Raw genomic sequence first — 17,197 nt, forward strand, 5'->3', positions numbered from 1 at the left:
AATACGGCACAAAGTGATTTTGCTTATTTTTCCTACCGACCAGGACATCAAAATTCCGGTGGTGCCGGAAGAAAAGCGAACAGGTGGCAACCCTAACCCAGACATAGTATTTAATTTAAATTAGGGAAAACGAAACCGAGCACACTCGGGCAAACTAGTTATTATACCAAGGCGGAGGTTACTCCAGTTCAAAGTCTTTCTTCTATTCCTATAGCAATAACCAGGATTGTGCTGATCTCGCGAGAAAAGCTGTCCCAGCTGTTTGTACCAGTAAGATGGCAGCGCCCGGTTTAGATGGCGAACTTTTAGTTGTCTGTTGCATACCCCCGGTGCTGCGCGCCGCGCACCTACGCTCTCACTTCAGCCAGTTCATGGAGGCTGGAGGGTTTCAGTGCTTCCACTACCGGCACCGGCCGCAAGGGGGAACCGGAGGAGGCCGCTGCTGCTTAGTGTCTGTGCGAGCTGGCCAAGCCGCCGCTTTCCTTCGGATGTACAGTGGAAAACCCTGGACGGGGCCGGAGGGTAGTGTCATCCCCGGGCCTCGCTGTGTGATCCGCAGAGTGCAAGCCCCACCCTCCTGTGCAGGTAAATGTGTTGCTGCCCATTCAGTCCTCGAACGAAGCGACGGGGTATTTGTGCAAATTGATGGACCAAAAGCGGTTCTGAAACGAGGGATCTGTTTGAAAACATATAAAGTGAAAAATCTGGAAACTGCCTTTTCTTTTCAATTGTGGGGTTGGAGGTGGGCCTTCCAGACGATTGTCATTTGAGACTTACTGAGGCTCTATACAGTAGTACTGCTCCTATCCGAGATTGTGTTACCAACGCTCAGTTAAGACTGTTAGGTTAGTAGAAGCTGTCGTGTTGGGACATGGAACTTAAAACCATATGAAACGGGTGAGGGGGAAAAGCAGGGGAACCAGTAACGCATGACACTAGTGGTATTGGGCGTGATGGGGGAGAGATAATAAAAGGACCCAAGACCTGGAACTGGTGGTCACAAAGTAATTGGTATCGGCCCGACGTTCTTTCCTGGCTATGCGCTGTTTCTAAGCTCAGGTTGTGCTCTCTGTTGTGTTGTGGGTGCTAGGCCCACATGCTAAAGAATTACAGACACAGTAGTATGGTACATAATAACTGGCCTCGAGCATGTGCACCCAGGCCCTTTTATTGACAGGCTCACGTCACTCGTGGTGCCTGTGAGGGATGCGTGTGGGGGTGCAAATGTGCCCACTCCCATAGTGGAGTGGCTACTAACTCTGTGCCTGTCGAGACACTAGAACATGTCTCGCAGGACACAACATTCCTCCCAAATTTTAATGAAAAAACAAAGGCTCCCTAGTCCAACGGGTAGGGATAAATAACAATGAAAATGTACACCACAGGGTCCATCAGCTTCTCAGGTCAGGCATCCAGAAGACAGCAGACCAGGACTGGTGACTTTGACTGTAGCAGGACGATCTCGGCGGGCACTCATCATCTAACCTGTGTGATTCAGGACACAAACGCTTGCTTGGAGATGTCCGCTGCACTCTAGTAACATGCTGGTGGAAGCATGCCCTTTGGTCCCAGGTGGCTGCCTTTCGCTGACATTGAGGATGGTCTGTGGTGGGTAACAACAGTTCATTAACTGGGTGCGTCAAGATCATGGTGGGAGTCCATGGTGAAAGTTCACTGGATTATTTCTGGATTGCCTGAAGTCGCTATTAGGCTGTCTTGCTGTGTCCGGTGACCTGTCTGTGGGGCAAGGTCTCTTCCAGCTCTCACGCCTGGGGAGGCCCTTTGTCGGGCTTGCCACGGGACTGCTGGTAGGCTGCGATGGGGCTGCGTGTGTGCTAGCTGGGGGCAGCTGCGAACCGCCGAGGAGCCAGTAGCCAGTCTCTCGCACAAACCTCAAGGGTGTATGGGTCTTGGTCAGGACATTCTCTTGCTGCTGCAGTTCAGGTGCAGACCAGGTTATCAGGTAGCCTCCGAGTTTCCTTGTTGGCTAGTTTGGCAATAGTGTAGGACTCCAACCCATGTGTATTCGAGATGGTGTCGGTTGACACACTTGATGAGGACTGGCATGGTAGTATTGTCAGCTGTGTGGTGAATCGGGACGATGGCGGGTGATGACTTGCCATGATGGATGCAGGTGTCTAGTCTGGAGTCAATCACCTGAGGCAGGGAGTGGCCAGGTACCTCCCTGTTCTCTGGGGAGGCACTTGCATTCATGTACTTGTACTTCTTGGGCTGTTAGGACTTTGATGACGGAGAAGTGATGAACACGCTGAGAAACGTAGGGCTTGAGACTCGGTTCGCGCAGGCTGTGCGGCTTACTCTCGGACTCCCGCTGTGCGGTTGCCAGTTCCTTCTCGGGTTATCCCCCTCTTCCCTTGCTGTGTCAGGACTCACTCCTGTTGTAGCTTGGGTTTTCTTTATCGTCTGGCTCTGCAACTCACGACTTCCTCTTCTGACCTCAGCTGGTTGTCCGATTCTTGGTGCAGACCCTCTGATCACACTTCCACGTGTCTTGCTGAGTGCGGTGTTATGCACATGGCACTGATGACGTAGCTGCCATTGGGCCTGGACGACAGGTGGCGATGGACAGCTAGGAGAGGAGGTTTCTGGATGGACGTCGTAGCTACATGACTGCCTCTTCTGAATCTTCTCTTGCACCTCTGGCATTTGCGGTCCGGGGCAGGGATGCCGTTCGACTCCAACTGCTGACACTCGGGGCTGGACGGTCTCACTGTGAAACGATGGGAGCAATGCGGTTTGCGCTTGCTGCGGCTTACGTGTGGTTCTCCATTGGTGCTGTCGCCACGGCCGTCGGTCCACCTTGGTGGCTGTCTGGTGTCTTTGGAGGTGTTCTTGGCTTGTGGTGCTACGAGTCCTCGTGCTTCTTCTCTTGTATTCCGTAGCACACCTGTGTATGTCCAGCTCTTCATGGTGACAGAATTGTCACTCTTCTTTCCCTATTGTTCTTCTATGTGCAGTCGCATGCACCTTGTTCCAAAAAGGCCAACAGGGCCTATCAACTTCAATGGTCTCTGAACCATGCAGGCGAGACTTCCGTCGCTCTTGTCTGCTGGGTGGCGAACAGCCACTTTGTCTCGTGTGCTCCCTCTTCAGGCAGCTTCTTGAAGCTCCTACTCCGGGTGTTCCTTCTTCTGGGAATGACTTCCACTGGCAGTAGGGAGCTGTGGTAGTGGCTGGCCATTTGGAGTGTGCGACTCTCCTGTTGCCTGTCTTGGGTCACTGACGACTCCGTCTTGAGGCAGTGTGAGGGAGGACACTGTGTGCTTTCTTTGGCCCACTGCGGGCTTCACTGGTGCAGTAGCGATGAAGAGGCTCTCCTTGCTGTCTTCACCATTGCTTCTCTGTGGAGACGTTTCTTTCTCCTGGGCGCCTGTCTGTGTGGTCAGGTTCCCTGGTGCATGCATCGGCGCGCCTCGGACTCTGCGCTCTTGGTCCTTCTTCAGGGTACACTCCTCTGGCATTTAGCGTGCCTGTTTTCTAACTTGCGGTGGTGTGCATTCACCAATGAGGGCGAGAGGCGCAATTTCCTTGCTTGCGGTGGCGTCAGACAGCCACAGAGGGTTGCGTGCTCAGCTTACGTTCTCTTTACACCTTCATGCAGCTTGGCAGCTTTCGGTCCCCTTGTCTTCACTGAACTCTTTTACTGGAGTACAGTCTATTGCTGCAGTAGGGAGATGGGATGCTATGCACTTCCGTTCGTGCAGGGGCAAAGTTGGCTGCCATCTAGATTCATGCTGGAGTGTTAGACTTTCTTCACAGTTCAGGTTCATTGCTGGGCAATGGGACTCACTGGGACTACCCGTTCTGTCAAAGCATGAGCTTGGATCCTCCCGCCAGGATCAATTCTCTTTCTGCTGATTTTGCACTGCAGGCAGTCTGACAGTGCAGCAGGGCATCTTTAGCTTAGCTCTGTCACTGCTGCTTAACTGTTCTGTGCTGTACTGCAAGGCTTGAATCTGTGCAAATTGCAGCGTTTCAGTTATTACATGTCTGCCCAGGTGGGCTGCCTAATTTTCCAGTCATGGTGCGGTGCAACAGGCGATGGCTAGGTGGGGCTGTGGATGGGCACCGCAATGAGGTGAGAGGCTTAGCAGCATAAAGTGATGAAGGGCCCCCCTCATCAGCAGGTAGTGACAAGCGGTGCCGGAGGATGCTGCAGCACCCTTGCTCTATCCTTTCTGTCCTTTTGTTGCATGGGGCATTTGTGACATTTTGATGCAGGTGGTAAGCAGGTCAAGTGCACCCTTTCTGTGATTTGCTGGCGTTTAGTCTTTGCCGGTGCAGCCTTTAGCCAGTTGCTTGTTCTGCCTTGCTGGGGTCAGTGCTCTTGGGGAACCTTTGTTGCTGTCCCGGACAACATGTGGTGTCATCAGAGGGTGGGCAGCCTACTTTCTCTAGTGTTGCACTCTGTGCACTGCCTGCATGTCCCTTCTTTTGTAACAAGGGCTTTTGTGAAACTACCATTTTATGTTTCTGCTTCTCGCACTGAGAGAAAGCAGAAGTGCCTGGTTGGGGGCGGGAGGGTGGGCGATCGTGCTAGAGGGCAGGGGGGAGTGGCTTACCCACTGTTGTGGGTACTGACTGTTTGGTCGACCCCTGGAGCCGACCAAACAGTCAGTACCCACAACAGTGGGTAAGCCACCCCCCCCCCCTGCCCTCTAGCACAATCGCCCACTCTCCCTTGTTCTCCATTTACGAGACAATGGCGCGGCTGGGGCGCTCTCCCCTGCGCCACACCAATCGCAACACTGCAATTGCAGCATTGTGATTGGCGGAGGGGAGGGAGGCTGTCTTTCCTGATTATGAGGAGCTGCAGGAATTGGCGCAGGATAGCGGGAGTCGTCGGTCCCATCCAGAAGCTGAGTAAGTTTTAGATCATATTTTTATTTAATTAAACCCCTTACCCCCACCCACCCGTAATGCCAGCCGCGACTGGTTTATCATGAGCCCGAGATCAACAGAGCTCTTGGGCCTTGGCTCTGTGCTCCTCTGCCGATAGAGTGGTTGTCGTCGGTGAAACGGAAAGCGCACATGGCAAATGTTTAGGTGACTAGAGGTGCAGTAGAAGTTGTTTGGGGTCCCTGGTATGTGTATGAGGCAGTGCAGGGTGTTGGTTGGCTCTGTCAGTGACTTTGGCAGCTTGCTGTTTCTTAAATCTCATTTCTGTCGGCACAGACACCTCTCGAACAATCGCTCTGCCCTTTCTCTGTGCCTCCTGAACTGCGAGGGATTTCAGCATTGTCTATATTTTAATACGTGGCAATAGGTGTTACCTTAGCTGTAATCCTTCAAGTGGTTCTAAGGTGTGTGGACAAGGCTGGTGCACACTGAACCTGCTGGGTACTTCTAATATGGGGTGTAGTGCTGCTGCCATGCCTGTGTTCTTAGCTGTGGTTGAACTAAGTTCTTGAAAACGTACTAGTGCCTAAAAGTAGAGCTTCCACTGCACTTGCGCTGTTAGGAACCATGCCAGAGTTGCTGTGCAGCCTTTAGTATTTATTACTTTCAATTAGTGCCTTTCATGGTCAGTCGTGTCTGCCATTCAGGAGTAGTGATTGTGGTTTGAACACCGGGATGTGCTTACTAAAAACAAAATGTATTATTGGTGTTGTTGCACGTATTATTGCATGTATTTACTTAGTTTGGAGGCCTTTTGGTTCTAAATCCAATCGAGAGAAGCACGCTTTCCCTGCATGAAGACAAGAGGTTGATAGCGGTGACAGGAAGTTAACCTTTAAGCAACGGCAGGATCCTTCCAGAGACAGCATGTCTCAAGACGGAGAGTAGGGGGACCCTTGAACTGTTAGGGGCATAGGGGGTTCCAAAACTGTAAGGCCTGCAAGAGTCCGTGTTACACTCCTGTCCCTGCAACTCCTTCACTGCTTAACGGTAGTGCTTTCAAAGGGGCTGCGCAGGCTGTGCGCTCCAAGGAGTCAAAGAAGGGCCTCTTGGTGATGTGCTGGTTTTGTACCCCTGTAGCAGACGAGGCACCTTTTTTACTCCCATGGGACATGGCTTACTCGGTGGGCTACATTAGCAGCTAACGAGCTCCAGGGCCTGGCTGTGGGCCCCCCACTTAACTAGCAGCCAGCCCTGCATACTTCCGTCTCACAAGTCAGAATCAGAGGTTAATAAAATAACGTGGTACACTAACCTCATGGTGATTTTTCATAAAGATTTTCAGCTTTATCAACCAAATGCAGTGCAGAGACAGCCCTATGTGCAGATAAGATTGAACACCTTGCTTGTTCAACTGTACAATTTGCACACTACAGTAACTATTGAACAATTTTAATTCTGTAAAATATGCAGCATTTCTTGTGTTTAAATATTTCAAGTCTGCACTTTCACAATTGCTTTATGAATTTTCTTGCTTTCATAAACTTGCTTTAAAATGCACGATTTGCCCACTCTTTTTTCAAAATTTTCCTGGGGTGAGAACCCCTCCAAACTTCCCTTATGACAGTCCGGCTCGCTCGCGGCACAACACTCACCCCAACTTTAATGCCCTACTACTGTCCAAAGTCAGCAGCCGCCACTGGTAGTTAGGTAGTAATGTGGTATCGTGTGTGTATATAATATATATATATATATATTTTTGTATTTTTTATGTGTTCGTGCAGAATTGCCACCATTGCAAATTATTTGTTTGTCGCACATTATAAAATGCATTAATGGTGGTGTATGAAGTAACAACACTCAACAGAGTGAAGAGTATTTCCATACATGCCATGTCTTTTTCTGTGTAAGGTGATGGTGCATTGATTTGTACAAAATATACGTGTGTGTGTGTACTGAGTGGACAGAGGATTAAGAAAGAGAAAGAAGCTGTCATTGGCTACTATAGATACAGATTAATGATGTTATTTGTGACAAGTTACAAAGGAATCTAGGTTGTAGTCGGTACGTACATTTTTACTACATTAGTTTGATCCCCGCCCCTTATTACTCCAACTGGATCACTCCCTGTCTTGACAGATGCTCAAAATGACAGCACACCAAGGAGATGACTGCCAAGCTGTGGCATTTTCAAATCGGTTATTTGGCACTCGTCAGAAATCAATGCTTGGGAAACAAATTTCTTTTGCCGTTTGAGGTTGAGCCATGGAGAGTGAGTGCTGTGAAAGGTACTTTGATCCTGCCCAGAAGCAAGCAGAGAGAATAACGAGGAATGTATCTTTCTAAATCTATCTGTTTGCGCTCTAGTACTGAAGATATTTTAGTTCAGGTTATATGGGGTTCATATTCGTGATGTGTGTACTGACTGATTCAACATTTACTCAGCCTTTCATCTATCTCAGGATTATACACCATCTGTCACAGTGGAATTTATTAGGCCTGTTGGGAACTTGCGGAGTTTAACTCCACCGAATTCCGTGGAGTTACAAAAAAAACTCAGCGAAATTTCATGGACTTTGGTGCACGGGCGAAAATAGGCATATAATGCTGTGATTTGGCACCGGGAGCTCGTTCCACGCTGAAAAATCAGCACAAACCTAATCACGCGGCGTGCCAGAGGGCACAGCTTCTCAAGTTGTTTTTGCTGCAGCTCAAGTAGATTTTCTACTCGAGCTGCAACTTTCTGACCGCGAACGGTTGCCACTGCCTGCTCTGGGGATATCTCTCCATGTGCCCTTCTAGTGACTGAAAATCATGCCAGGGGAAGCCAAATCTCGCTCCCCAACATATTGTTTTAAAGCTGCTCTCAAGAAATAAAACATAATGCAGAGTAGCCAAAATTCCACCAGCGGAGTGGAATATATCGCCCACCTCAGGAATATTTAAGAAACAAATGCTGTACCAGTTACCATTATTTTGATTCTTCCATGGCAGGTACAGCTCTGCTAGATGAGTGGTCTAGCAGTCATTAATTTGTCTTCTCTGTAGTGCCCTTCTCTTTTGAAGAAGTTGTCTTAGTGTTTATATGCTAAGAGGATGTACAGCTTCTTGGTGGTGGGAAGGTTTTCATATGATGGTTTTGAATCTTCCTGTGTCTTTCTCTGTTCTTTATTCTTTTTAGCATTATCATCCTCATAACTGAGACCTGCGTGGTGCACCTGAGCTGCTGAATAATGCATTTAAGGCCATTAACATTCCAAAGTGTCTGTCTTGTTTTGGTCATCAGTGTTATTACAAGTTAGCTCTAGGCATGCCCTAAGCTGTATCAGGTTGTGCTGAGACTGATCCTCTCCATGCAGGTGACCTGTTGTAAATCAACAGCTACAGAAATGTGTCTGGAAGGGTCCGAGTGTCCTTTTGTAGCTTTCTGAGGAGATCAAAGGATACTAAGGAAGTTGCTTTTGTAAAGCAGCACAGCTGCTGACAGTATACGTGTCGACTGATCATCTTTCACTTGTTTATTTCTGAACTTGATGAATTTTTCATTAAATAATGTCCCTAAGTACAATTGCTGAATTGGAGGCTGTCTGTAGCACTAAATACCCCTCGCTTTTTAATAGATGTCGGAGTGGAAAGATTGGTGTACACTTCGCATGAAAACATTTTGTTTCACTATGGGTGTAAATTCATGTTAACAGTGCAGTGTCATATAAGCAGGGAGTTATAAATTATTATTATTATTATTGAATTTGTTAGGTGCACAGCTACCCTATTAGGGTTTCCCGGAGCAGATAAGTCTGAATTAGACTAAGTAACTAAGCCAATTGCTGAATGAAGAGCCAGGTCTTAATGTCTCGGCGAAATTTTAGATAAGAAGGTTCCTGCTTCACATGATTAGGAAGGGAATTCCAGAGTTTCGGTCCAAGGTACGAGAAGGAGCGTCCGCCCATTCTTGTCAATTTAAATCTGGGAAGCGTCAAGTTACCCTGGGTGGAGGAGCGCAGGGCGCGATGCGGTGTGTAAGGGCAAATGAGTTCCCGAAGATACACTGGAGCTGCACCTTGCTTTATTTTAAAAATATGACAAAGAGCTTTAAATTTAATGCGGTTGCTAATGCAGAGCCAATAAAGATCCTGCAAAAAAGGAGTAACCGAGGCTCTCCTTGTAATATGGCAGAGAAGGCGCGCTGCAGAATTTTGGACCATTTGCAGCCTCCTCAAGGGTTCCCTATTGCAGCCTAAGTAGAGTATGTTCCCGTAGTCCAATCGGGACATAATAAGGGATTGGACTACGGTTCTTTGTGTAGAAAAAGGGAGCATCCAAATTATTTTCCGCAGCCATCTTAGTATGGAGAAACAGGTACCCACAGTACTCACTGCTTGTTGCCGCATGGAAAGTTGGCTGTCAATAATGAAACCTAAATTACGGGCTTGGGTTACCGGCTGAGGAAATAAACCCATTTCTTGAGGCCAATGAGAATAGTTCCAAAGATGTTTATCTTTCCCCAATATGATGACCTCCGTTTTGTCCACATTTAATTTAAGACAGTTGGTATTCATCCATTTCGAAACTTGGAGCAGACCATTCCTTAGAGAAGATATCGTATTGTCTTTAGAGGAGGATAACGAAAAAATTATTTGAGTGTCATCTGCATAGGAGTATAGGGTGAGCCCTGCGTCCTCAACGATGGTAGCAAGGGGACGTACATAGATATTAAAAAGTAGTGGACTCAAGATAGAACCCTGTGGGACTCCATATGCAGATGCTCGAGAGGCGGAAGAAAAACCAGAAGAGAAGACCTGAAATGAACGGTCGCCAAGAAAAGAGGGCAGCCATAACAGGGCTGAGCCTTCCACACCTGCTAACTGAAGAGATTTCAGCAGGATAGGGTGAGACATGGTGTCAATGCTGCGCTCAGATCTAATAAAATGAGCGCCATGGTCTCACCCTGATCTAAGCAATGACGTAATTTTTCAGTTACTCCCAAAAGGGTAGTTTCAGTAGAGTGGTATGTTCTGAAGCCCGCTTGAGAAGGGTGCAGATATCCAGATTTTTCAATATGAGTGGTTAGGTGAAAATTGACATGTTTTTCCAGAATTTTAGAAAATACTGGTAGAAGTGAAATAGGGCGGTAATTCGCCAGGACCGAGGGATCGGCATTGGGTTTTTTCAATAGAGGAATCACCATCGCGTGTTTCCAATCCATTGGAACATATGACTCGCGTATTGAAGTATTTAGGAGGTCTCTACAGAGTCCCAATATGGTAGGGGAAAGTAGTTTTAAAATATTAGCTGGTAGGGGGTCCAGAGGGGAACCTGATTTTACCTTGGATAGGCAGTATTTAAATGATTCCTCATTAAGGAGAGGCCACTGTGAGATTTTCACTGTGTCAAAATGGGAATCCATTTGCACTGTGTCAGGGGGGGAATCCATGTGCATCGTATCTGTGTCAAACGGATTTGAGTCCTGAGACAAAGTAGGAACAAATTTACTATATATTGTCTTCACTTTCTCAGTAAAAATAATTAGCACTGTTGTTGCATTTAGTAGCATCCAGGGCAGGGGGTACAGGAAGAGTGTTTGCCCCGGACAGTTTTTTAACCATTGAGAACAAAACTTGAGGTTTGTTCAATGAGTTAGTAATGGTTTTGGAAATTAGATCCTCAAAATGGTAAGCACTGCCCATTTTCCAGTTTTTCGCGGTTAGATATTTTGGATTTTAAAGTGCATCGTACTTAGTTACTTACTTGTCAAATATGTAATGGGCAGTTCTATCCTACTGGAAAGATTTTTGTTTGAAAGAGCTACTTTTCTGTATCCCTTCAGTATGCAAATGAGAAATCCTACACTTAGGTCCATGATGCAACTTTGAAATATCGCCATTCGAAATAACGCTGTCATGTACGTAATAATAGCAGATTTTTTTTTTTTTTTAAATGTCTGGTCTTTGAGACAGCTTTAGCTGTTTCGTCTGAGTACTGTTTTTTAAATGATATATACATGCATAGAAGGACTTTTGTCTGTGGCCTTCATCCATTGGTCTGTTTAATTGTCAGTCACATTTTTCTTCCGCCCGCCACAGCATGGGGCAGTGGGTCAGCTCACTTTACCAATTGGTTCCCTTTGGTGTGAGTAACTGCACAAAGCCTATTCTCATTGTTTACTTCTGCCTAACATATAGTTATTTTCTCTTCCATTACAAAGCTGTTTCAAAGTGTATTTTTAATATTTGTTTTCTTGCAATCACTTCAGGTCTCCAATTAAATGAGGATTTTATTGGAGTATGATTAACATAGCTTTGTGACTTGGCTGTTTTTGTAATTCATATGTAACTTGCTTCTAGTAACACGCTGAAATCTAAAGCTGTGTGTGTGTATGCAAGCAACTTTAAGCCATACGAAGAACAGCAGGAACTCTTTTTATTTTTTATTTCCTCCCCCCCTCTTAAACCAGATCAACAGCAAAGCTGATGGGAAATGAAGGAACATGAAATGAAAAGGAGCAATAGGTCAGTTTGTAAAAGGAAAATTAGATGCTGGCGAACTAGCAAGGACCCTGGATAGTATCAAACAAAACGTACACCCATTCAGGATTACAGTGCAGCAATACAAAGCTTGATGCAAAAGCAATATTTCAAACATAAGCTGTACGTTATTGCTTAACATTTTTATATATTTGCAGAAACCCAGACCCTATATTTAGGGTGGAAACGGAAAGGGTGGCAGTCATACTAGCCTTCTTGTCACATAGTTAACAAAATTAACACTTTATGGCAGTATTGGAGGCTAGCATTATTACCTGTCCAATGCCTCTCCACCCACGCAAGAAGGTGTGATCAACAAGCTCAACACAGAATGTGCAGAAGATGGATGAAATAGACCAGTCTCCCACTTAAAGAATATCTTGCCACACTTTACGCAAAAAAGCGTTTAAGGACATGACTTCCTTTGTAGGTTGAAACTCAAACATGTACAGGTTAGTCCTGGCACGTGTCCATGGTGGGTGCACACGTAGTCTTGTATGGTTTACAGAAGAAAATGAGTAGATGGTACCAGCAGGTCTACTTGGAGCTGTACTAATCTCATGTTGACTATGAACTTAAAAACACACAGATGGAGGAAGATTGAAAAGATGGAGGATGATGAGAGCCAGTGAGTTTTTAAGCATTTTTGATACCAAAAAAGATTCCCCTGCGCCTCACAGCTTTCTAGTGTACAATAATTGGTTGCGTTGTGCAAGGCAGTGACATCTGAAACGTCATCAAAAGAGACCAGGAATAAGAGTGGGGAGATTTATGTAGGATTGTCTCTGATTGTGCACAGTTATCTATCCAGTAAGAATATATGGGATCTTGATAACTTCTGGAGACTTGCCTATCAGACTTTCGGTTGGCTTTAAAAGTACATAATTTAATGGCAAAATAGTCGTCCTTATCAACTGAAGTTCTACTAAGAGGAACATATACAGTGGTGGAGTGTAAGAGTATTCAAGGGAAAAGATTCAGCAAAAACTTGGTTATCTCTCCCACAAGGATTGTTGCAGAATCCATGTATCTTGCAAAATGGCAACTAAACCGTGCGAATCTGTTCCATTAGCATTTCAGGCCTCTAAGATTCCAGAGGTGCATGTTAGTCTGATGGACACAGCCTGGGCCATGATAGTTTGGTATTACGTTTTAGTGGGCCGTATGTCAGCCATCGCTGCATAAGTCAGTTATTTGCGACACTGTCATAGACAGTTCCATGGAGCTCTCGAAATCACTATGTTAAGCTTCTCTTTAATACATTTATATAAGTTTTGATCATTAGTCTGCGCACTTTTAAGTAAAGGGCAGTTTTCTTCCCCCTACATTTGCACAGACAATCTGTCTCAGCAAGGATTGTAACTCTGGGAATTTATCCCAGGTTTTAGTCTTGTACAGAAGACAGCGTGCAAACATTGTTGTTGGACAGCATTAAACCCTACATGTTTGTAGTCCCTTCTGTAGTTAACTGGTCACCACAACTGTTTTAAAAATGATTACATTAACGTCTCGTTTACCTGGTGTCTTCATAGCGTATTTTGCATGTTAGATCTCGGCATGTTGATCGGGGTTTTATTTTTTTTTAGAGATAAATCTTGATGGATGGAAACATTGAAGTAATCTTAACCTCTCACATTGCTCTGGATGGCCAATCGGAATTTTTCTCTCTCAAGTAGTAGTTCAGCTCTACCTGATAGGCCAAGTGCCCTCTGAACAAAAAGCATAAGCAACTGCAGGCATGTTTCTGTCTCATTGGCGAGATGTGCCTTGAGTTGCTTTGCTCAGTGAGCTATGTAACTGTCTGTAATGACAGACGAGCTGACAGGTCAACAGTTTCTCCCAATAGAATTACCAATGGCTCAAATGATTGTCGCTTTTTTACCCATGACTTTTGTGCTATCAGAGTTTAGTCACCATACCTGGTGTTTGTGTCTTGGCCAAAAGAAACTAAGTTTCACCACAGTTTCACCCAATGAGGTCGTATCATGTTTAAGGCTACTTTTTTCCCTTACACAGCAGGAAGTGGTCGAGCAGTTGAAAGTTTGCTGTTCCTTTTGCTGCAAATTTGCGTCTAATTGGGGCCTTTATGTAATGGCAGTAGAAAGATGAACAACAATAGTATTCGGCAATTGGTCAGATTGACTGGAGCATTTCAATCCATCATTTGTGTTCTAGGATCCATGTCAAATTCCTGCTAAAACATAATTTACCATTTTGTCTCTTGCTTCCCTCGGAATCCCAAATTATGTGCAGTAAAGTACCCATACTATAGTTGCACGAGTGGCATGGTTTTTCCAATTCATTTATCCCCACACCAAAGTCACATTAGCTTCTCCTAATCGCCATTTTTGACAAAGGTACGAGATGATATTTTTATATTTAGGGCGCATATATTCATCCATGGGTGCCGAAGGTTTTATTACACAATATATTGTTTGCCTCTGGGCCTTTCGCTTTTTATGATGGCGATGACCTGTGGTCTTCTTTGAATATTTTCAGGATGCATCCAGGCTAGACCAGGATAATGTGCCGATGCTATTTAAGGAACTTTAAATGTCCTTGCAAATTGTACTTTGTTTATCCGATAGGTTGGATTTTGACAAGACATGTACTAGGGTGTAATATAGGCCACTTAGAAAAGCAACTTACCACAAAAGCCCTGCCTACACAATAACCTTTTTTTATTTAATTTCAGTAACTTATAACCCTAAATGTATTTCTTAAGCCGCATGCAGTGACACAACTAAGCAAGTAACACAGACCTTCCATCAGATGAATATTCACGCATTGTGTGCACTATTAATAACTTGGGTAAAAAGACATATAAAAAGCTGTTTTATAGTCTTTGCCACGTTTCTAACATGCAGTCCTCCTATTGGTTGTTTCTCACAAAACTCGATAAATAAATACCAGTTGTCAGAATCTTAAAATAAGAACCTCACAGTAAAATGTCAATTCCTGGTAAAAACTATAAAGACTATAATCCTAAAATGAGGGGTTTGAGAAGTGGAAGCATGATCGCAGCAAACCGAGGCAGAACAATTCAGGATTAGGACTTCATAATTATTATTTTAGAAGACTTTAGTGAGACGTGTCCCTAGCTTACGTTTTAGACCATGTGAAAAATGTACTGTATATTTTCAGAGTGGAGTGTGAGCACGCAATGTGGCACATGGTGTGCTTCATTTGAAATTACACCAACTTTACTCTAGTGCAGGGGTTTCCGTTCACAGTAGTCAATGACCACTTGTAGCCCACTACAACTGAGAGCCTGGGCATCTTTTTATTTAACTGAAAGTCGTTAATATTCAGCTATCTGGAAATACAGCTGTTAAGTTGCTTGGTGGCTTCTCTGAATACGTAGGGTAGATTTTGTTATTTCTTTTGGTTTGTATTGCATTAATCTTGCAGCTCTGTGCTGGTAGAATTGCCAGTGTTGCACATTTTCTGCACAACGGGTACAGATAACACCACCATTGCTGCAGTGCTATGCATGATGGATCAAGCTAATACTGGCAGGTAATGCTGGACTTTTCACCCTACGTTCTGTCTCTTCTGGTGGTTATGTTCTTGTCACTCTGTTTTTGTGCAGCCATGTACTGGCAGTACTTCTGTTCTTAACTGGTACAGATATTACTGCCTGTGGTTTGTTGTTTGCATATGCCTGGTGCAAATCTACAGTGGTATTACATTTGTTAATTATAGAATGAGATGAGGTGCTGTAAATACAGCACAATAGCCTTTTGAACTCTAGAGTCCGAGTGCTAAACCTCTGTTCAGCTAGAGCCATGTTTTTTAAAAAAGAGGTGGGGCAATACATGTACACAAGTACATTTGTTTTTTATTTGTTTCTTTCAGTGTCATTTAAAAAACCTTGCTTCCGAATGAGTAATCTTCCTATTTGTGCCTCCTTTTCATCAGTTGTTCCCTCCCATGGAGCAGCACCCCAGTACTTGTAGCCTTCCTCTTGTCCCATTTTAACAAGTGTAAAAGGGACTACTTTTTCCTTTGTCCAAGAGCACTGCACACAACCGCTTTATCTTTTTTTTGTAGGGGTGGGCGGAATTTGCGTAGTCTCGTTACGCAAAGCTCCGCGAAACCGTAAAAAATATCCGCAAGCATGCAGAAATTCCTCGAACATGTGTTATTGCTTGTTCGCAATGCTTTTTTCCTGTTCGCGAATGCTGTTTGCGTGCTCGGGGGAAATATCTCGCAAACACACATTTTGAGAACGCAAACAAGCAAAAAATTCTGCGGAGCGCAGAAGTTCGGGCAATCCCACGTTCTCCGCAGAAAGCGAAATTACCCGAATTCCGCGAGCGGAACGGAATTTACCGCCCAGGCCTACTTTTTAGTTGCTCCGAGCTCCAACTTCCGTAAACAGGGCTGTAATTCTTTTTATCTCCTCACATTTGCTGTGTAAGCCGCCCTTTCCACCGCTGACGCACCCGTGTGATCCCAGAAAAGGGTGCACGTTGCCTGGAGGATGGTCTCCTCAGGAGTAGGTAATGTTTGATCAGACTGATACACTGTGGTCGGGGGCCATGTTCTGCTCTCAGCTGGAAGCCAGGACAGTTCAACAGTGCGTGTAAGGCAGTCACAGCCACCCAAGGGAGCAACACACAAGTTTAATATCCAAACAGAAAGAGGGAACAAGCACCAGGTTTACTCATAGAGTTCATGCCATTTAAAGAAACAATCTGCAGTTCTGTATCTTTAAGAGTGGGTTCAAACTAATTTGCCCATCCGGCAACTAGACAGCTACAATTCTCATGATATCAAAGAAACTCACCTGGTTTGCAGATATATTTGTGCTATTCCTCCTCCGATTCAGCAGCAGTAAAACTAGCAGGTTTCAAGATGGCCATCTCTTTTCAATCTTGTTTGGGGGCGGTGTACACGCGACTCAAGTTGTAGGTACACAGGCGTCCGTTTTCATGATGACATAATGACTTCGGCTGCATCCCCTTCCTGTAAATAGTAAAAACAGCAGCAGGCCTTGGAGGGTCCAGCGAGAGGAGGACTTTAGTAGAACCCTGCTGCTGGCATGGTGCCAGTGCAGTGATCCTGGAGTGCCAGCCTGACCGGGGGCACTGGTAGGAAGAGGCATCGCAATGGCAGTTCTAAGGGTAGAGCCATGCACAGCTCCCCGACCGGAGTCGGGGCACAACAGCGGCATGTGTAATGAAGCCATGGGGGATCCCACTTCACATAGAAATCATTCAAAAGACTTGCGTGGTGCAGTTGGTATGTCTGCAGAACATGAATGTATGAATTGTAATGTAACAGCCAATTTCAGTCACACCTGGATCTCTGGGGAAGGAAAGGCCAGGGATTGGCCGTTTTCGTAAATTAGCTGATGTCTTGTAATTAGGGCTTCCTGTTTTCCCTTTTTACTGGTTTTTACAGTTAAATACAGACAGAAATCACTGTTTCTCCTGACTGTATTTTTAAAAGTGGAAAAATACAGATCATTTATCTTCTTTTGAGTGATTCACCTTACTAATATTAATGACTTTCAGGCCATTAGTCGTACATAATGACAGCATGGGGAGCTACAAAGCTCAATGAGATGTACTTAAATTATTGCATATCTCAACATCTAAGTTATTGAACTATTTTTGTAATGTGGGTTTATTATTTTAGTATTTTTTTATGTGCTAAAACCTGGCAGGCAATAAAGTATGAGTCCACGTTTATCCATTTAATAAATGCAGAAATATAAGAGTTATCCCCTCATCTGTTTACAAAACACAAAATAAATATGGGTAAATACCAATAAGATGGCCACAAAATAAATATGGATAATACAG

At 45.0% G+C, this 17,197-nt stretch overlaps 1 protein-coding gene across 1 annotated transcript in view; it reads left to right on the forward strand.

The window, feature by feature from the left end:
• Positions 1–236: 236 nt before the first annotated feature.
• The window catches only part of GPATCH3 (G-patch domain containing 3), a 66,094-nt gene continuing 49,133 nt past the window's right edge, over positions 237–17,197 (forward strand). Inside the window, exon 1 of the mRNA XM_085647713.1 lies at positions 237–585. Within this exon, the coding sequence (XP_085503839.1) occupies positions 276–585 (310 nt within the window). The 5' untranslated portion in view covers positions 237–275. The remainder of the gene's footprint in view (positions 586–17,197) is intronic.

The sequence above is a fragment of the Triturus cristatus genome, chromosome 3_2, assembly GCF_964204655.1.
Source record: "Triturus cristatus chromosome 3_2, aTriCri1.1, whole genome shotgun sequence".
NCBI classification, from domain to species: domain Eukaryota; kingdom Metazoa; phylum Chordata; class Amphibia; order Caudata; family Salamandridae; genus Triturus; species Triturus cristatus.